Here is a 22,329-nt window from a genome sequence, read left to right as displayed (position 1 = left end):
GTCCATTCATCTAATTTTCTAAAGGATACAAAATCACATATGAGAAAATATCATCTATATTTACAAATACATCAACGGTTTTAAACAGAAAACCTGGTTAGGATTTTTAAACTTTTATTTGTTTATATATTTATTTATTTTTTTATTTTTTGGTCTTTTTGAGACAGATTCACCTGCCTCTGGCCTCCCGAGTGTTGGGATTAAAGGCATGCACCACCACACCCAGCTTGGATTTTTAAACTTTTAATTCAAATTAGAGCAAAATAATTATGATAATCTTGGGATAATTGTTCTTAAATTTTTATTTCATTTTTTGAGAATTGTATATAAGAGTATTATTTACATTTTTTCACCCCCTCAGTCAGCCTTCTTTCAACTCCTTCCATGTACCCCAACTCCCTCTCGATTTCCTGTATTCTCTGATTACTATTTTTACATATACATACATACATTTATAAATATACATATATATATATATATATATTATACACTGAGTCCATTTAGTGATACTTGTGTGTACCTGTGTTTAGGGCTATTCACTTGGGATTAGATAACCTCTCAGGGAGCTTGTCCCTGGAGAAAACTGATTCTCCCACCCTCAGTACCCATTGATTGCCTGTAGCTCTTCATTTAGAGATGGGATGCTGTGAAATTTCCCTCATTCACATTGGCATGTCAACTGGTTTGTCATTGTGCAGATCTTACTAGATCATTGATGCTTATTTTATTTTATTTTTATTTTATGTATGTGAGTGTTGTGCCTGTATGTACGTAAGTGCACCTATGCATGTAATGCCTATGGAAGCCAGAAGAGGGCATCTAATCCCCTGGAACTGGAGTCATGGACAGTTGTTAGCTGCTATGTGGATGTTGGGAACCAAACCTCATTCCTTTGGAAGAGCAGCCAGTGTCTCTCCAGTCCCTAATCTTGAGATATTTTCTTTTAACTTTTACAAAAACTTATTGAGAATTTCATACATGCATATAAGGTGATTTTATCAAATCTGTGCCCACTCCCTCCCATCCAATATTCCCCCCTCTGAAGAGGTAACCCTAAAATCTTTTAAGGATTAGATACAAGCTTCCAAATACTTTTGACATTTTTGGCCTTTGGAGCAGAGTATGTTGCTAACAGGCCCAAGGACATTTTGACTTTTAGCCAAGGAACTGGCTATATTTCTTTGGGGTCTTTTTACCCTAACTGCCTAGCCAATTCCTACCTCCTATTTTTATCATGCCATCCTCTGAAGGGATTACCCAAAATACCAATAGGGAATAGGGATGCAGACTGCTCTGGCTTCTTCCATGCTGAACAGGGACTCAGGGTGAGGCAATTGGAGTACCCCTTCAGTGGGTCTATCTAAAAGACTCCCAAATTGCATAACTCTTGTCCCTAAGGGGAAAAGAAAGTCCTTGAATCATGAATAGGATCTGTGAAGGAGAAGTTAATGCAAGAAGTTAATTGCCTTTTATTGACTGAATCATCTCTCCCAATTTTTCTTTATATTCAACAATCTAAAAGCTTTAACCTGAAGAAACTAGAACTTGCCAGTCACAAGGTTTAATTTTAATGAATTAACTTTTCCATCACTTTCAAAGATAAATCATTCTGTCTGCATTTATTTAAAATATTTTTTTCAACAAATTTAACAGTATTGGGGAAGATGATGCTTATAGATTTTTGGAGTTGAAAATAACTCCAGGTATTTTTTTTTTATTTCTTTAGGGAAAAGGAAAAAAATTATCTAATAAATTTTCAGTAGAGAGAATACACCCTAAGAGACACCTTCACAATCAGTATCTGGTCTAAGATAAATGTTGGACAAACAACAGGGTTCAGGGGTTGGTGACCGTGAGGACTTACTGATACTGTGTGATGTGAATAAGGAGCGTGCATGCCCTGCTCTCACATCCTTCTAAAGGCATTGTCTTTTATCTGGAGATTGACGATTGTCTGCAGATGATTTGAGGGCATATGCTGAACATCATGGAGGAAATGCCCAACCAAGGTATTTTCTAGATCTAGTTATTGTGTGACATGATTTTATGCCTGCACTTTTCCTTTACCTATTACTGCTTTAAGAACTATCAAGTCATCAGTAGACTTCTGTGATTCTTACCATCAGCCACTGAAGTTTGTTTTTTTATTTTTTTTCCAGAATATTACTCATTACCCTAAAGTCAGGAAGATATGGTGATAAAGTGATAAAGTAAGCCTACCTAGGGTCTGAGTTTTATGTACTTGATGTCTTTCCTTATCAGCACATTTCCTGATTAATCATGTACTAACTTTCCCTGCTTTGGAAATGTTGCTACTAAAAAATACTAAAATTAAAGAAAAGAGAGAGGAAAGTTCACTTATTTCATTGTCATTTTAAAAAGAGAAAGGATATGGGAAATTATTTACCCATTCGTTCTGAAGATTGTTTCTGTGTTCAATGATTTGATCTAAATACTTGAAATAAAACCAATTCCCATTAATTCGTTGATTTATCTGGACTGCCTGTTGTTCTATTTTAAAGTTTAATCAGTTTTACTATTTTCTTCTTTGATATTAATTTTCAACTGGAATATAATTATCTGTAGGTCTCACTTGATTTCCTTACAAAGGCAAAGGAATAAACCAGGAAGTAGGTGGTGGCATACACCTTTGATTCCAGCACTTCAGAGCCTGGGGCAGGTGGATCTCTGTGAATTCAAGGCCAGTCTTGTCTACATAGAGAGTTCCAGGCCAGTCTGGTCTACATAGTGAGTTCCAGGCCAGCCAGTGCTACACAGTGAGACCCTGTCTCAAAAACCAAATTAAAAAGAAAAGGAAAAAAGAATGTCAACATTATTTCCCAATATCATTGCACATTCCTGCCCTTCCCCAGTAATGTTTAGTGGACATCATTAGTGGAGGGTTTTCACAAATTTTATATCCTTGGGTTATTTCAACTGTCATATGAAGAATGAACAGTGATAGATGATCTGAGAAAATTCTCCCTAGCTGAATTATTAGCCTTATACATCCTGAAACAACAGAAAGAGGCATTTAGGAAAAAAAACTAGAAAAGTTGTCAAGTTAAAATTATATATATAAAACTGTGGGTAAGTTGCTCAACAAAATTATTTTTAAAAATTCCAGCAATGCAAGCAACCTATTATTTGAAATGCAAGGGAGGGGCTAGGGATTTAGCTCAGTGACAGAGCACTTGCCCATGGATAAAACACGCTGGATTCAATTGCCAGCACTTTGTAAGATAATACAAACAAAATCCAGGAGGAAAAAAATGTTAAGTCCATTTAGATAGCTGTTGATGACTCCCTAGATAAAAGTGCCACTACTGTACCAACAGAGATAGCTGACTGTGCAAGTCATTGTGGTTACTAGGGTTTACGGCTGTGTGGGACCACTGAATGATTTTCTTCCTTAGCAGCTTGCATAGTATCCTCTAGAACTATGAAAACTAATCTTCAGGGAGAAGACTTCCAGGTCAGTTCCAGCTCTAATGCTCCAAGTGTTGGAAGTATGTCCTGTCTTCAGAAGTAGGGTCTTACCTTCAGGTTCTGGGAAGTAATCAGGGGCTATGGCAATAGCCTGTTATTTTGTGAGTCTCTTGGACTACCCTAACAACTCGAGGGGAGGTTTTTCCTGTCCAGCACTGTTTCTTTTTATATATCCTTCAGGTATACACGTGTACTCATGTTCAGATATTGTATGTGTATTTTTCAGGGGGTTTTAAGTTAATACATTTCCTCTGGCTTTTCATACCACCTAACCTTTAATCTCTCCTCTCTCTCTCTCCCATCTAACCTTCTTCCTTCCCATTTAAAGTACCTCCATTTCCCTGTTGATAAAACCTGTCTCCTATTATCCCCCCTCTCTTGAGTTCCTTCTTTCTCTTTACCCCCATGGTTCCTTGTACGTCCTTCCCTCCTTCCTTCCCAGTTGAATACCCCACAAGACCCATGCTGATTCAATCAGGCAAAAACCCAGCATAGAACTGGAGAAACGGGTAGTAGGTCCCAACATTAGCTGAAGAACTTTTGGCATATGATTACTGCTGGGTGAGGGAGAGTTGATATTCTTTAAGGGAGTGACTCTAGATAGGCTGACTAGATGCCAGTGGATGAACTTGCACAGAGGGACATCTGGGTACAAATGCTTGACTGGATAGGCCATAACATATATGAGAAAATTTATGAAATCCAGTGTGAGGATGGTTATAGGGAGTGCAGATGGAGAAGGGAGGTCTAAATTTGATTAAGATCTGTTATATGAAATGCACAAAAACTCAATAAAAATATACATGAAAAAGAAATGTCAAAAACAGTTTAATCATTTAAAAATCATTTCATTAGATAATTTTCTAAGTGAGCACAACCTTCTTGTTATTATTTTTAATTTCTTCATGATAGGAAGGAGGTAAACAATGGAAGAACAAATATGTATAACGGTTAATTCTTACTTGTGTCTTGAATGTAGGATTTCCAGTCAAACTCAAACACAGTTTCATTCACAAGTGTGCCATTATAATCTTTAGTTATATTCTTCTCTACAGTATGCTCTTCCAGGGAGGCATTGCTGGGAGGCCATTGTACACATTTATTCCTCAGGTTTCCCATGAACAGCTGCAGCCCAATTAGCGCAAACACGCTGAGACAGAACACAGTGAGGATCATGACATCAGACAACTTCTTCACAGACTGGATCAGGGCCCCTACGATGGTCTTCAGGCCTGAAGGAAAGCAGCTTATTACCATGAAGCCTTTATACAACTGAAGTATTAAAACCTTCACACAGCTCTCTTGAAAACACCAGTCAATGTGTAAGTCCCCAAAACACAGGCAATGGGAGTGGAAGGCAAGACTGCATGAAATGCTGAAGAGCTGACAAAGCTAACCTCTGGAACTATAAAGATCCCAACAATGAGATGCTGTTCCGTATCCTGCTCTGACAGCAGGAAGAAATGGGGATTCATGTTCTCCAGGAAATCTATGTTACAGAAAGGGCCTCTCCCACTTGCCATTGAAGTTTGCTACCACTTTCATTAGGGTCAGTTGCCACTTTCATAATAAGTTAGCTGAATAAGCATGTTTACATTTCCATATATCTGCAGGTAAACTTTTGCTATAACTAGAGATATTTTGTAGTACAACTTCACGATAAAACAAATCTCCCTGATGTATGCTACTCTTCATTATCTTATACTTTGTTTTTTGTTAGCAAAGATTTATATTGGTTAGCTAGCATAGGTACCAATAGATATAATAAAAAATTAAAAATTCATACATCCAATAAGAAACAAAATGTTAGTAAAACTGACATAGCAAAATATAATAACTTTTTAAAGTAGACATCACACAGAATGAGCATTAAAGTGTTTCATAAAAGAAGCATTAAAGTCAAAGGCAGATAAAACATTTGTTAGGACAATAAGAATGATTTCCTGTGAAACTCCCTATCTTGGCTTTCTGTGATGATGAATATCAATCAAAGAGGCTAAGCTGAAAAGCACCAGGGTTAATTGGGTGACTAACCTATGTTTGCATTCTGCTCTCACCTGGAATGACTGAAATTGTCTTCAGTGCTCGCAGAACTCTGAATGTTCTTAGTGCTGAGACGTTGCCCAAGTCCACAAACTCTGTCACATATCTGTAATAGGGAGTTCATACTCAAACACAGTAACAAAATACAGAGCTGTAGGCACAAGAAGCCCACACTTTATGTCAATCATTCCTTACCTTGAATTACTGAAACAATTTTCAGACACAAGACTCTAAAAGTATGAAGAGCTGAAAAATTGCATAGGTTTACAAATTATGTTAAACATCTGTGGAATTAAACCAGACTTATTCAAGATTTGAAGGACTTATAGTATTTATCTGGAACTTTTATGAAGATCTTTTTGTTGATTTTAAATGATAACAATGTAAGTTACAAATTAAAACTTAGAATTCATTATTATACCTATTTTATAACTTAAGACCTTTAACTAAATGTAAATTTCATAAAAATATGTATCCCTACTGCCATTTGAAAAACAACGTACTCAACATCATATATGATTTGTGAGAATTAATTAAAGAGAAAACAAGACTTGGGCTATGGTTTCAGTTAGGAAAAAACAATACATAAAATCACCCAACAGAATTCAGTCATGATAAGGCAGATTGCCTTAAGGCTTTGAGCACAAGATTAAGATTTCCTAGCATAACCTTTAAATAAGAGTTAGATAAATTAAGAACAAAATTAATAGGGCCCAGTGCTGCTCCTTTCATTATTTTTATTTTATTTTCAAGGACTAAAATCCCAAATTCCTGAAAGCTCTGGCCGAAAGACATGAGGAAGGATCAGCATATCTTAATCAAATACAAAGTTATGAAATTAAGACCAGACAGGCAGTATTTGTACTTCTGAGCATATCAGAACCCTCTCTCTTCTGATCCACCTCTTCACACCTGCTGATACCCAGAAAGTTAGCTCCTAAAGATAGAAGCAAGTGGTGTTGGTCTACTGTCCTCCACATCAAACTTTCACCTACTTCTTAATAGCTGCCTGGTATTTTCAGGTTCTCCTCCTGAGATGGTTTATCACTAGGGAAAAAAGAGAGGACATGGGCATACGAACCGATTGCATTATTAAGTGTGTTTGAGTGCGTTTTATTTTGGGTAAAGTGAAGAAGGTCATAAAAAGAAAGAAGAGAGAAAGAAGAATGTGTCAGAAAAGAAATAGAGGTAGAGTATGTCTGCTTATAAACCTTACAGACCAGTAAGAAATACTAGTTTATTGAATTCATAATATATCAAATACTTTCTTTTTCCTGTGATCTTGTTTCTAGAATATTTTGATATTTATTTTCTATTATTCTACAAAGCAAATTAAAGAAACTGTGGAAAAGCACAGCATGAGTAAGATCAGTGCAAATTTGTGGAAGCAGCAGAGATTTAGTTGCTGTGAATTTTCAAAATTATTCTGCCAGATGGGCTAGGAATCATTTGTGGTTCTATATTATGGTGTATGTGTGTGTGAGTTAGAAGATTGACATACATAAAATTTTCACATAGATATTTATTTTGTGTGAAAATTGTACTGTAACTTCTCAGTACTTTCATGGCACAGTGAAACAAGATTTACTCTTCTGGGATACTACATTAAAACAAAGAACTCAGTTACATAAACGATAACAGTGTGTTCTACCATTACAGCAAGCCACATATAAACTTAGGCACTGACAGAAAAACAAACTATGCTTTCTTCCAGAGTTTCAAAAAATCACTTACGCAAATGTAATAACAGTGAAATCAAGCCAGTTCCATGGATCACGAAGGAAAGTAAAATCTTCTAAACAGAAGCCCCTTGCAATAATTTTTATTAGTGATTCAAAAGTATATATTCCTGTGAAAGTGTACCTAGAAACAAGTAGTCAAAAAGAATCAAAAGAGTCAGTTTTCATTCCAAGCACATCAATTTAGCACTCAGCTACTCATTTATTTATTTGTTTTCTTTTTTATGTGTGAGTGTTTTGCCTGCATGTATGGAAGAGTCCATGGAGGCCAGAAGAGGGTGTTTGATCCCCTGAAACAGGAGTTACATATGGTTGTTAGCCACCATGTGGGTGCTGGGAATCTAACTTGGGTCCTCTGCAAGGTTAAGAGTGCTCTTAACCACTGAGCCATCTCTCCAGTTCCAGTCAGTCACTGGAATCAATGGCTACTGAAAAGAGAAAACTCAGCTATTTAATTTCATTTTTATAGAAATAAACCACAGCACTAAATTTAAATATGATTTCTATGATGGTTAGGGTTTTTAATTTTTTGATATATTTATTTAATTTTATCTGTATGAGTGTGTTCTCTGCATGTATGTAAATGTACCCATGTCATGCAAATGCCTGTGGAAGTCAGAAGAAAGTGTTTCCTTTGGAACCAGAGTTAAGGATGATTGTCAGCCACTATGTAGGTGCTGGGAACCAAACCTGGGTCCTCTGCAAGAGCGGTCAGTGCTCTTAATGTTGAACCATCTCTCCAGCCCCCTGGGGATGGTTAGTTTAAATTGTCAACTTGACACAACCCAGAATAATCTGAGAGTCTTAATGAGAGATTGTCTAGATGAGGTTGATGTTTGGGGATGTCTGTGGGGGATTGTCTTGATTGTGTTAATCAATGTAGGAAGACCCATCTTGAAAGTGGGCAGCATCATTTTGGGCCCTGGACTGTGTAGGAGTGTAAAACACTAGCTGAGTATTGAGTATGCACACTTCATTCCTCTCTGCTCTTGACTATAAATGTGTTGTAACAAGCTGTCTCAAGTTCCTGTTTCCTTAACTTTCCTGCAGTGATGGAGTCTAACCCAAAATTGTGAACCAAAATAAAGCCTTTTTCCCTTAAGTTGATTTTTGTCAGTTTATATCGCAGCAACAGAAACAAAACTAGAACAACTTCCTACTACATAAAAGGCTATTTTTAAGGTGTTGTAAGAGCAGTGTGAGAAATATATGCACTGTCAGTCTAATTAACGTATGTATTGGCTTGGTATTAACAGAAATAGAACCTCCTGAGAATTAGCAGTGAGTTCACTGGAGTAAACCAGTAAATAATGTGCAAAAGTGTAGGACGATTTTCCTTTAGAAGGATAAAGAACCTATTTAAAATATATATATATATATATATTTGTTTTATTTATGCGTGTATATATGTGAGTATATGCACAGGTGTATGTGTAAGCAGGGGTGCATGTTCCTGTGAGGGTAAAAAGAACAGAAGCCCTCTGATTCCTTGGAACTGGAGTTACAGGTGTTTGTAGAACACTTAGCTTGTTATGTGGATGCTGGGACCCAAACTTCAGTATTCTGATTGCTCAGCAAGCATTATTAACCACTGAGCCATAGCTCTAGCCCCCAATTTCAATGCTTTTTGAATGAGAAGATAGTGGTATTTTGGCAACACTTAACACTTTTCTTCAAGATAGATTAATGTGGGACTGGAGAGATGGTTCAGCAGTTAAGGGCACTGACTGCTCTTGCAGATAACCTGGGTTTGGTTCTGAGCACCCACATGGCAACTAACACCCCTCAGTAATTCCAGTTTAATGGGATCTTTCTGGCTTCTGTTGACATTTCATGGCCCAGATGTCCTTATATACAGTTAGACAAAACACTCAGCTTTATTAAAATCAAAGTAGGTAATTTATACAGGTAAATTTTTAAGTTTAATGAAATTTTACAATAATTCAGAAACTCAGATTTTTCCCAAACTTAAATTTTTTTTATTCTTAATGTGGAGTTTCAGGGTAGTATAAAATCACAAAGAGTAACTAAAGACCTATAGGGCTCCCATCCTTCATACATAAACTAACTAAATCAGTGTGGATTTTCACTGGAATGAAAGCCCATTATATATCTTGTCTATTTTTCCAAAGTTCCTTTCAACATATTTTTCAGATACTGTGGATCCAAAAGGAAAAGTGTTGAGTTTCCTCTTGGACTTTTAGTAACCACCAACTACAGGTTACAGAAAGATCTTAGGTCTAATACCAGCAATTCAGGGGTCCAGTGAGGATTATTGTACTGCATAATTATGTATATAAATGGCTTTATTGAACATGCCCTTCAGTTTTATTTCAAGGATACATTAAGACATAGTTTCAAAATCTCAAGTATATATATGAATAAATATTCAAAAATGCATAAATTGAACTTACTCTACATTCTTTGTCCATTCAGGAGGGTTACTCATTGTCATAAACACACAGTTTGTCAAAATAGTGCACATAATTAACATGCTGAATAATGTAGGTTATTGTTAAGGAAAATACAAAAGAAAATTCAAGTATTACCTTAGAAAATCCAAACTGCAGTACAGCTAGGACTCAGTGACAAACATGTGCCTACAAGTTAATATAATCTCTTTAAATTTTACTTTCTTCATCTGTTAACCTGCACAACAGTTTGACCTTCACAGAGTAGTTGTTTGGGTTCAATGAGGCAGAGGATGAGAAGATGTAACGGGTACAAGCTGCTGTCACAGCAGTGATCAGACCAGCATGCTAACCTCCCAGAGAGCTTTAGTGAGAAATATGGTTGGGGGTTATCTGAGTTTGCATAGTTCTTGAGCAGAAAGCATCAATTTGAATTAATTTAGACCATTAGAATAGTAAATTGTTGAGAAGGGCACTTATCTACAATACCAAAATTTCTTCATTAACTGATTTAGTTCAATGCATGGAAATTTCTTATAGTCAAGGCAGAGCATGGCACTAAGTGTTGCATTGCTCTGTTTGACTGGGTTTATCCAAGTGCAGCAGCACTGGATAAAATGAAAGGGAATACTCTTGAAGGTCAAGACTCACACCATGTGAATATATTTGAAAATTCACGCAGCAAAGCGATCTCAGACCAGTCACCCATTCTCTTTGAGAATTCACCTCCCTCTGTCTCCACATATCGACAACAATGCTAACCATTATCTTGCTTTCATTATCTTGGTGTGTAGATTAAACAAGTTAATATATGTGAAATACTTGGAAAAATGACTTTATATAAATGTATATCCTCTAACTGGTGGTTCAAATGAAGAGAGCATAACAGAATTATAGCTCTGAACAGGATCTTAAAAACCAAGTCTTATTTTTATATTTTAGAAATCAAAGAGAAATTAGATGGCTTGGCCCATGACTCTCAAACACAAGTTTTCTGCCCTACAGTCCAACACGCTTTCTACTACAGTTTATAGACCAAACAAAAATTTTCCGTAAGTGTAAAGGAAAGTTTTCATCAAATGACCACATGATGGCACTAGAAATACAAACTGAGACAGGAAAACAATGAACAAAGGATTTTAATACTTTTCAACCTTTTAATTTTAAAAATAGCATATTTACATTACTAAGGAATTACTTATAATCTACTCAAAAGAGGATGACCTTTAGCGTTTTTGACATTGTTGTTGCTACTGTTGTTTTGGGTTTTATCTTTCTTAGTGCAGTGCTGGGAATTGAACACAGGTTTATTTTACATTATTTTTTTAAGCTCCTTTTTATTTATTTATTGTATTTGTGGTGTTGGGGAACAAATCAAACCCAGAGCCCTGCACTTCCTCAGTTTTTCAGATTTTAGAATTTAGGATTTTTAAAAATATGGAAGTATGACTTTATGATACTTACAATATATTTCTATACTAATTATCATCAAAGCCATCAAAAGAAACATAAAGAATAAAGGTTTTCACCAATAAACATCCACATCTGAACTTGGTTGTGTAAGGCTTTGAACCCCAATAGGAATCTCAGAACCAATACCCCTTCAACCTTTTGGAAATAGTCTTAGATTCTTTCATTAAGACTCTTTACTAAACAATTAATTTTGCACAGAAAAGTCATAAGTCAGTGACTTAAATTGTATTCAGCCAATGTTACTGTACTTCCTTCACAAAAAATATTGGAAACATTAACAAATTAGCTAAGTACTGACTGAAGGATTCTCAGATTGTCCTATGGAAAAATATATATATACAAAATTATTCTAAGATACATTAAAATGTCTTATATTAAATCTATGACTAATCTTGATTTTATTTTGAAAGTAATTTCTTTATTTCACTGAAACTTCTGTACATCTCTGTACAAAGATGGTAACAATAAATATGGTTACCTTGCACTAGATTTATAGTATTCAACACCTATGTGATAGTGTTAGTTTTCAACTTGACAGAATCAAGAATTACCTGGGAGACATGCCTGTGGGGAATTATTTTGATTTAATTGATGTGGGAGGGAAGACCCATCAGTTGTGTTGGCATGGGAAGAACCATCATCCACCGTGGGTGACACCATTCCCTGGGTGGGATTCTGGACTGTATAAAGGGAGAAAGGGGGTCGAGCAGCAATATACATTGTCTGCTCTCTACTTTCTGATTGTAGATACATATGACCAGCTGCTTCATGATCCTGATTCCTGGTCTTGCCCACCATGATGTACTTTGGATAGTGAGGTAAAATAAACCCTTTTTCCCTTTTAAGCTGCTTTTGTCAGAGAATTTTATCACAGCAACAGGAAAAGAAACTAATATAACATGCAAGTATATTTTAGAAAGGCAAATCCGGTGCAAGGTAATCATATATGTAATCTTAAAGACTTCAAAAATCTCAGTGACATCTATCCTAATCAATTCTAAGAATAAAACTTATGGCTGGAGAGATGGCTTTGTGGTAGAAAGTTTGCCTGGCATGCCTGAGCTTCTGGGTTCAATTCTCAGCATTATAAAATAGAAAACAGATTTATGTGAGCAAAGAAGATGCTAGTGAATATGACTAGAGTTATAGAATATTAAATTTCTTAATTTAGCTGCAAAACACACATAGTTACATAGTTAGTAAAAGCCACTTGTAAAAGGATATGAATGTACCAAAATCTTAATAGCTATTTTCCTAAGAGGATTGAAGGGAGTTAAAATGTACAGGGCAGAGGTGGCACTGAACCGGAAGATGGCCTTCCCTTTATTCAATACTATAAAAGTCTGTAAGACAGGAACAAACACAGAAGTATAAAAGTGTAAACCATTTAAAGTCTACTCTCTATTTTCTGTTAGTGCTATAACGAATAATTCCAATTTGTACAACCAGGTCAGTCACAACTTGGATGTCCACCATGAAGACCAGCTCATACATTGTCTTTCCTAAGCCAGAGCAGCAAGTCCATGGTACCAGTTACCTTCTCTGTCACACTTACCTGAGTTTGTACATTAGATATTTAGCTAGGAGAGTTTCTGTTTTCTTTTTTTTTAAAAATATTTTATTTATTATTTTTATTTTATGTGTATGAATGTATTGTCTGCATGGATGTGAGTGCATCTGTGTCACGCAATGCCGCGGAGGTCAGTAGAGAGCTTCAGATTTCCCTGGAACTGGAGTTAAGAACGGTTCATAGCCACCATGTGGGTGCTGGGAATCGAACCCAGGTCCTCTGCAAGAGCAGTCAGTGCTCTTAATCACTAAGCCATCTCTCCAGCCCCTGTATTTTCTTAACATTTTAAGTTTGAAATAGGGGCACATTCCATTTCCATTTTCATTTTAAAATTCCTGAGACATTATTCCTTTTTATAATTATTTTATTTTGCCTAAGTAAAATATCTTTAAAATTAACCCTGTGGAATGCAAAATCATTCAACAGCACTAATTCTTAAAAATAAACATCCCTTCACCTTCTGTGCTTATAAAATAAGCATCATCACTCCATTGGTAATAGAGAATAAAAGCAGCCACCATTGAACCTGCTCTTGGGTTAGATGGATATAATCCAATCATTGATTTATGGAGGCTGGGATCCCCGGAGACTATCTGTTGACCAGGAGTGCTAAATTTTGTATTGGGATTTCTGAGTTAGCTGACACATTGCATTCCAATCCCAACTGACTCCCAATTACATGTGCTGTTTTTGCACAGAGGGAGGAAAATCTCAAAGCCCTCGTAGAAACCAGGACTCATGAATGTGAAGGGAGCTCATTCCAAAAGTTGGACTTACTCCATGGCAATTATTGGTGTGCAGAGAAAAATGAACAAATAAACAACCTCCCCCACATGCCCCCCCCAAAACCAAAGACCCACCATGCAATAGCATATAACAGAGGACTCTGAGACAATTCTTCCTAAGACATTTACTGATATTCAGACAGAGCACAAGTGGGAGGAGGAAGCTGATTTCTCAGTGAACAACATACTAAGGGGAGAGAATGTTAAGGTCTTCCCCTCCCTACCTGCAAGCAAGTATTGAACCCCAGGTGTCCTGCTTGCTAAGCAGGTGTTCTACACTAAGCTCTACCCCACTTTGGGCTTTTTTATTTGTATGGTTGTTTACTTTTGTGGTGGTGCTGAGTATCTCTAACCCAGGGTCTCATAAAAGTGATCCACAACTAAATTAACATACCCAGAACGCCTTTTTAAATGCAAATTCTCTATTCCTGAAAAACTGTCTGTTTCAGCCTTTAGAAGCATATGTGCTTGGAACCCATCATGACTAGCAAGCTATAAACTGCTATTGTTTTCTGCTAAGAATATTTGATAGATTAATCTCTTCAATAACTTTTCAAGTCATTAATAGATTTCTCATTTTGTTTCCTCCTGTGCCTTCAAGACTTTCACATAGTGCAACCTCCAAACACTCACTGAGTAGTTTGAAAACAGCACTTCCTGTCTGGTATAAGGAGAAGCACTCTAAATGTATTATAAATGTGTAGCCCCCTAACTAATGCTGGTCTGTTAATCACTTCAGGATTGTGACAAGATAAATTTGCATGCTGAGAATAAAGCCTGTGTTTAGAAACATTCAAGGCAATTTGACAACCAATTTTGTGTCTGTTAAATACAATAATAAAATAAAATATAAAGTAAATAGGAGGTCTTAGGGGTAGTGTTTCCATTTTATTTCAATTCTGGGGCATTTAGTTTCACTGTATTTCATAAATGGACAGAGACCTCACCAACAGAGTGAGAAAAGTCTGCTCTAGGTCTGACCTCTGTTTCTGTTCCCAATAGGCCTGAAGGGGTGAGTCCAGAGCACAGAGAAACCATCTCTAGGAGATCCATTGTGGAGGGAAGCTTCACCTGTGCTTACTCCAGTGCAACAAGCTTCCAGATAATGCTTAGCTCTCTGTTCTCTGATTCATTTAATGTTTCTGTCCCTAAATGACACTGTGAAATCATCACAGAACATGAATGAACTTGGACAAGGCAAATGTTTTTGCCTCAATGAATGTGTCATGCAATGATACACAAAAGGCAAGGTGAGTTGGCTCAGGACTGAATATTATTACCTTTTGATTATTCTGTCTATGCTTCCTTTTCTCCAAAATGTACTCAGACAAACCTGGTAGAAATTCTGGGGACTATAGTAGAACTGGTAAAAATGTAACTAGTAATAATACATATTCTTCAACTAATCTCATTTCAGATGATATTATAAGCTGATTTTGAAGTAACTATGATAGAGATTATGAAGGAGTTACAACCCAAATGTGCTGGCCATCATGGGCTAAAGGGTTGGTTACAGCTCAGCAGACAGGAAAATTCCCAGGCTCATCCCAAGGAGACTGGCCACACTCAAAATTGCCTTGATTTGGTCTCCTTGACAACCTTCACTTCAAATGATGAGCAAAGGAAACACATGAAGAAAATAGAAAAGGGGGAGAAGAGAGCATTGGAAAAATAGGGAATGCTAGAAGCCAGAGAAAGAGCAAGTTGGGGTTTGGAGAGTCCTTTCCTTTCTCTGGTTACTGGACTCTGTTCCCAGAGATAGGAGCACGCACCCCCTCCTGTCCAGGACAGGAGATTTCCTTTCCCTCCCTGGTGATCTGATTGTAGGACGCTGCCTCCAGGTACTGGAAACTCATTCTCAGGCCTTTCCCAGGAAGGGACACCTTCGTTGGTGATTGGTTTTGCAGTTCTCGTTGTCATTCTTGCCTGGCATGACCTAGGCCTATGCCTCTCCTCCTTCTCCTCCCTCCTGTCCTTTTCTTTTTTGTATCCTGTGCTTTCCTGCCTGGAATCTTGGCTGTCATCCCTGCCTCCACTCCCCATGGAGAAAGGGTCCTCATTGTCTCCTCTTATATACCTGCTCAGTTCCTTTTCTATCTCCTCTACACTCTATACATAATTTGTCACTATTGGGACTGCTTAGTACAAGCCTGAGGGCCTCACACCTCTTACTTGCCTCCTCAAGTCCCTAAAGCAATTGGGACATTCAGCTACAATTAGACCTAAGCTCCTGAAGTTTTTGTGCACCACTGCCTAGCCACAGTACAAACTAGACCATAACTCTGTCTGGCCAGACACAAAACCCCTTTATTTCAATATTTTGAGAAATTTAAGAAGTTTATTAAAGTCTGAAGAGGGTTACAGCACAGTTTTCCTTAAGTGATTATACTGGAGGTTATAAACTTCAATTTCATTATGTTTTAATGTACTAATTGCTTTTCTTTACCCAGTGTTTACATTTCTTCCAAACCCAAAGCAAGTTTTTGGTAGACCATTCTCTAAACTACATAAAGTAACAAAGATTATCAATTGTTTTATGTTTTCTGTAAGTTTTATCTGGGAACTTTTATAAGTATAAACACAGTATAAGTGTTCATACTTTTATAAGTATACTTTTATGAGTATAAACACAGTGTGTAAATGGGTAATATTAACTTAATTATATTATCTTATATGTGTAATTTGGATTCCATGTTCTTTTAATAAGATGATGCTGTACAGTACTCTCTTCTGAATCAAACAACTACCATCTTCAGGACTTCAGCTGTGTCCACTAACAAAAGGTCATCACAATTGGGCTTTTTGATTACCATATTCTTTCATTTAAGGAAGGGTAAGTGTTGAGGACTCCTGCTGTTTAGGGTAGCAGTCTCCCCATGTCCGGATAGCCACAAGCTGGCTCGGTGTGAATGGGGAGACTCCCCTTCTCAGCGGGGCGCCTTCTGCTCTCCTCCCTGACTTACTTTTGAAGTGCCTGTCACAAGATACATGTCCTCTGGCACAGGAGCTACCAGGTTTTAATCAGGTGTTGTCTGATAGCCTGATAGAAACCCACCGCCCTATGTAAATGAAGCATTCCAGGAGTACCTATCAGCTAAGGCTTCTTCTACTGTCTCCACACTATAAATAGTCCTAGTTCTACCCCAATAAAACTGGAGCTGGAGCTGAATCATTGAGATCTGAGCCGAGTCACTTGTCTGAAGCTGTAACACTAAAATCCTGTGATCCAGTCTCCCCCAGGGGGGGCTATCCTTCCGTCATCGACTCACGAAGACCCTGCTTTCACCGTTTCTCGCACCTCCCCTCGTGACCTGGTGGCCAATGGGTCTCGAAATTAGAGGGAGTGCACGGTAGAAATTGAAACGGAACCAGACCGGGCAGCTGACAGCGGTCCTAGAGCCACCAGCTCCGGTAGCAGAGACCCTCAGCAACGAGGTGTACGAAACCCGCACACCCCAGTGGCGGAGAGCCAGGGACCCAAACAGCAGATGCGGCTCGCGGGACCCGCCGCACTCCAGCGACATGTGGGAGACCGGCGCCACGCCCAGAAGCTGGCGCCCTGAGATCCCCGCATGCCCATATCTGGCGCCCAACGTGAGAGCCTCTGAACCTCGTGCCAGCCAGCAGCTGGTACCCTCGGAAACGCAGGATTCATGAGTACCTCTCCCACCAGGAGAGAAGCAAAAATCTCTTCTAATTTCCTCCTTTTGTTTCCAGTCTAAAAGTCTTCGTGTGGGACTGCTAAGGACAGAGAGACAACTGAGGCTTCCTGGTCAGGGCTACTCCCTGATGTTAGCTAAAGGCTCTTAGTCCTCTTAACAGACCCTGACTGCCCACACGGGTGTAGACAAGACCCCCTATCTATACATCTTTCTAATGCAAAAACCCGGTAATGCAACAACCAGCGTTTCCTTGGAAACCATCACTTCACTACTTTCCTATCCTAACACTGCTAGAAAAGTCCCAAAAGTTCTAAGGAATCTTCACATAAGCCTTAAAGTCAGAAACCTCCCTAATCAGTTTTGTTATCCTGCCCCCCAGGGCACTCAGACCACAGCTAAAACCAGTTAGGTGAGAATTTAAATTAACCAGCCCCTGCGGAGCACCTGAAGGCTCAAGGTGGCTCGCGCTGAATAAAAGATTTATAAGTGCCATTTTTTTTTTCTCTGCAGTCTAAAGGCTCATGCCTGTCAGAGCGTTCCAATCCTTTAGTGTCAGGCTGCTGCAGGAACGTTAAACGCTAAGACAACGCTATTTCCTTTTGTAATGGGTAATTCAACATCACGTCAGAAAAAACTCCAAATTCGTTCCCTTAGAGCCTCACTTAAATCAAGAGGGCTTAAGATCTCCCAAAAAGAAAGCTTAAAATTTTGGAATGAGGTGTATCAATTCGCACCCTGGATCCTATCAGCAGACATATCTGATCCAGGGGGTCTGGAACATTCTTGCACATCTGTTTTGTAAAAAAGAAATCCAAGAAAGGCATAATTTTCCCCTTTCCTTTTTCCTGATAATGGCAGCCATCCAGCAATGCTTAAAAAACCCACCTAAGATTGAGGAAAGCTTACAAGCACCAGAAAATAATAAAAGAGAGGTTTTAAGTGATTAAAAAAAAACCCTGCAGACTGCCCAGTAGCAGATTCAACAGCTCCAAAAATAGAATTTGACCAAGTCATACAAAACCCACCCATCAACAAAATTAACACCCCCCTCTTGCTGATTTAACAAGCCCAGATATTAATGCCCAGACTTCAAAAGCTCCCAAAGATCTTCAGATAAATCCCCCTCCCCCTTCACCTCGGCTGCCACCGCCTGTGGCGCTGTTCCAGCCACGCTCTACAGCCACAGAGCAACTGTGTAATCTTAGTGATAGTGGAAGTTGCCAGTCCCAAAGCCTCCAGCCTCAATGGCCTCAGGACCCCCAAATCCCAGAGGTAGAGGCTTTTCCTGTTAACTTACAAACAACAAGGCAATGCCCACTAGCCTGGTACCCGCTTCCAGCAGCAGAACTTAAAAAATTATGCCAAGCTGTCCATGGAGCATGCCACAAACCCATAAAAGAAACTATTATAGCCTTTACAGATGGAAGAAAAAAAGGGGCTGCATTGGTCATATATGACTCCCCTAATGATCCACCTGTGATATATTTTCAACCTCTAGCTGATAAATCCCCACAATTTAAAGAGCTCTTTGCTATCTATATGGCTCTTGATAAGATTAATAAACCCTTCAACCTTTATTCTGATAGCATTTATGCTGTGTCAAAATAAATGGCAACCCGATCTCTCCCCTGCTAATTGAAATTTCTACACTGTTACAAAAACGGGTGGCTCCATTATTTGTCCAGCATATCAGGTCCCACTCCTCTCTCCCAGGACCTCTTACTGAAGGAAATGCCATAGCAGATGAAGTAGCCACCGCTGGAACTTTCTCTGCCAGTGTAACAGATGCCCAAAACCTCCACCATGCCACCCATCACACTGGCACCCCGTACAACCCACAGGGGCAAACCATTGTAGAAAGGTCACATAAAACCTTAAAAGACCAATTTAAAAGACAGGCTCAAACAATATATTCTCCCAATATTCAATTAACATTAGCCTTGTTTACCGTTAATGTACTTAACGTATATCGAGGGACTGATGCTCCCCCCATCACCTGATACTGGGCCCAGACACACCCAGTACCACCCATCATGGTTAGATGGAGGGACCCCTTTAATGGACTCTGGAAAGGACCAGATCCATTGTTAACCACAGGAAGAGGATTTGCTTGTGTTTTCCCACAGGATCAACCAAAGAAAAAAAAAAAAAAGAGGCGGAGATGACACCCAAAGCCCTCACTCTCCCTAATACCATGTTCTAGAAATTTTATTTTTCAAGGAAAAGATCAGATCCATGGGACAGTTGCTGGAGTATTGGAGCAATAGCAGAATTTTACTCAGGTGCATTCTCTAGGTACCCTACAGCTAACTTTCATGTCTCTCAACAGCTTGCACCTGCAGCCAAGTCTGTGCTAACTCATAATATTATTCTACAGGAAAGACAGAGGACCAAATAAGATCGAATATGTCCTGGAACAAGTCTAACTTTCTTCCCTTCACCACCTACCCCAAGGTCTAACTGCCCTCTTTTGTGCATCCAACAATAGATTTCTACTGACATCAGTACCAGTTACCACCCTTCTCTACCTAGGAGCTGCCAGCAGAGAAAGATCTTCTTCCCCCTGCTGGTAGAGATTGAACTTACACTCTCCCTGAATGCTAGAGGCATTGCTATGGTGACAGCAGCTACAAGCCCAGCACCTGGCGGGAAATTCCCATCCAAGCTACACCTGATTCTGCTCTGGCTGAGACAAGCTGGACTAAACAATGACATCTGCGACTGAAGCCTAGAATCTCTCCGACAACAAATGAACTTTCTCACCAGGATTGTGCTCCACAACAGAAGAACATTGGACTTAATAAATATGGGGAGGGTATATGATATTTGAGAAAAAATACTGTTTCTTTGTAAATGAATCAAATGTTGTTAAAACCAATGTTAAAACTCTGAAATGATCCATTTTCAAGATTTCAACCCACCAATTAGGTTGGCTTAGCAATCCCTTGTTTGCATAGCTCCTATCCCTTGTTATTTTGATGCTTGCTCACTGTTTTTAAGATTTCTTTGCTGACAGTTACTGTCATTGCTGAAAATTGCAACAAAACATGTCATGGTCAATTAATTATCAGACTTTGGATTCTCCTGAGACAGATGAGTTGGCCCTTAGGGCTGGTGACGGCACTTCTCCATATTTAAATTAAACAGGGGGAAATGTTGGGGACCCCTGCTGTTTAGGGTAGCAGTCTCCCCATGTCCGGATAGCCACAAGCTGGCTCGGCGAGAATGGGGAGACTCCCCTTCTCAGCGGGGCGCCTTCTGCTCTCCTCCCTGACTTACTTTTGAAATGCCCGTCACAAGATACATGCCCTCCAGCACAGGAGCTACCAGGTTTTAATCAGGCGTTGTCTGATAGCCTGATAGAAGCCCACCGCCCTATGTAAATGAAGCATTCCAGGAGTACCTATCAGCTAAGGCTTCTTCTATTGTCTCCACACTATAAATAGTCCTAGTTCTACCCCAATAAAGCTGGAGCTGGGGCTGAATCACTGAGATCTGAGCTGAGTCACTTGTCTGAAGCTGTAACACTAAATCCTGTGATCCAGTCTCCCCCGGGGGGGGGGCTATCCTTCCGTCGTCGACTCACGAAGACCCTGCTTTCGCTGTTGCTTGCACCTCCCCTCGTGACCTGGTGGCCAACGGGTCTCAAAATTAGAGGGAGTGCACGGTGAAAATTGAAACGGAACCCGACTGGGCAGCTGACAGCAGTCCTCGAGCCACCAGCTCTGGTAGCAGAGACCCTCAGCAATGCAGTGTGCGAAACCTGCACACCCCAGTGGCGGAGAGCCAGGGACCCAAACAGCAGACGCGGCTCGTGGGACCTGCCGCACTCCAGCAACGTGTGGGAGACCGGTGCCACGCCCAGCAGCTGGCGCCCCGAGATCCCCGCACGCCCATAGGTAAGCAGGGACATTGGATCCTCACCTGGGTATTCAGCCATTCTTCTCAGCCAGCTGTAAGTAATTCTGCCCTAATTGCAAATGGTCTAAATTCAGTGGCTCCCCAGGAAAACTTTTATGTAACCATACATTGGTTTTACACTAGAACCTAGGAAGGGGATAAACATTGCTTAGTATCCCTAAGAAAAGAATTCCCACAATAGATGGAAAATTTATTAATGTTATTGTGTCTCATAGTTATTAAGAAAGAAAATGGAAAGTTAAAAGATACTAGAAGGATATGGGAATGGAGATGTTTTATAAAAAGAATTTATGGATGAAGATTATGATGGCTTGAAATATCCAGAATTGACAGAAAAAAAATTGAAATGAGAAAGCCTAAGCAAGTGATGAAAGTCTCTGTAGGTTTGTAATGACTTATCAAGAATGAGACAAAGGTAATATATAATCTTAAAATATTCTAAGGTTGCAGCTTAGTCAACTAGTTTAAGTATGTTTAGTCAAGGTTTATTTAAGAATGTTTCCCAAGCCTTATGTACATAGCACATGGTAATTAATGTACCAGACTGGTGTAACTAACCTTGTTGGATGTTTAACAGCCAGGCTTTGAGGCCTATACTAATCTGATCAGAGGGACTTAAAGGGACAATATCTTGTTCCTTGCCTGCCAAGGTCAAATAAGTTCCAGGGGACTTGGAGCATCTCTCGAAATGTCCTGTAACTGTGGTAAATCACCTGTCCTCTTGTTCAGGGAGGCCATAGAGATCCCAGAAGATGGACCTGAACCAGTGTCCAGTCTACAAAGAAGAGGGTCAACACAGAGGAATCATTTCCTCCATGCCTACAAGAGAAACCCCAGCCAAGCAGGACCTCCTGACTTATCTTCAGGTAGATGGAACTGGTAAAAGAATAGCCTAAGGAGCCAGGGGTTCCCCCCACCCCAAGCCCATGTGACCTCAGGACCAAATCCTCATGACCTTAAGAGTAAAATTAAATTGGTTTGCTCCTAGCCTTCACTACTATCCTCAGGCCTCTTGGGGTCCCCGGCGCCGGGACTCCCTAAGCGACATTCACCCTTCCATCCCCCGCCTTGCCATTCTATACTCCTAGTTTGGGCCCTGCGCCATTCCTAGTCTCGGGGCCCCAGACACCTGGGGAACCAATACTGCTTCCTGATCCTTTTCACCCAGAACAACTTAGTGCCCTTCTTGGGCCCCAGGAGCACCGCTTCTGGACCTGGCCCCGCCCTCACCTCTCT

General features: G+C 39.4%; 1 protein-coding gene across 2 annotated transcripts in view; it reads right to left on the bottom strand.

The window, feature by feature from the left end:
• The window catches only part of LOC103732330 (sodium channel protein type 1 subunit alpha), a 202,892-nt gene that overhangs the window by 69,310 nt on the left and 111,253 nt on the right, over window positions 1–22,329 (bottom strand). For both annotated transcript variants that reach the window (XM_008830884.2, XM_008830891.1), the window contains exons 3-7: window positions 12,380–12,498; window positions 9,686–9,775; window positions 7,267–7,395; window positions 5,547–5,638; window positions 4,452–4,721 (exon numbers count right to left, since the gene is read on the bottom strand). In XM_008830884.2, coding sequence (XP_008829106.1) covers window positions 4,452–4,721; window positions 5,547–5,638; window positions 7,267–7,395; window positions 9,686–9,775; window positions 12,380–12,498 — 700 coding nt within the window. The remainder of the gene's footprint in view (window positions 1–4,451; window positions 4,722–5,546; window positions 5,639–7,266; window positions 7,396–9,685; window positions 9,776–12,379; window positions 12,499–22,329) is intronic.

Source organism: Nannospalax galili, unplaced genomic scaffold, assembly GCF_000622305.1.
Source record: "Nannospalax galili isolate Female #2095 unplaced genomic scaffold, S.galili_v1.0 scaffold514, whole genome shotgun sequence".
Taxonomy (NCBI): Eukaryota; Metazoa; Chordata; class Mammalia; order Rodentia; family Spalacidae; genus Nannospalax; species Nannospalax galili.
Note: the sequence above shows the minus strand (reverse complement) of the source record. Positions and strands in the feature narration are given on the sequence as shown.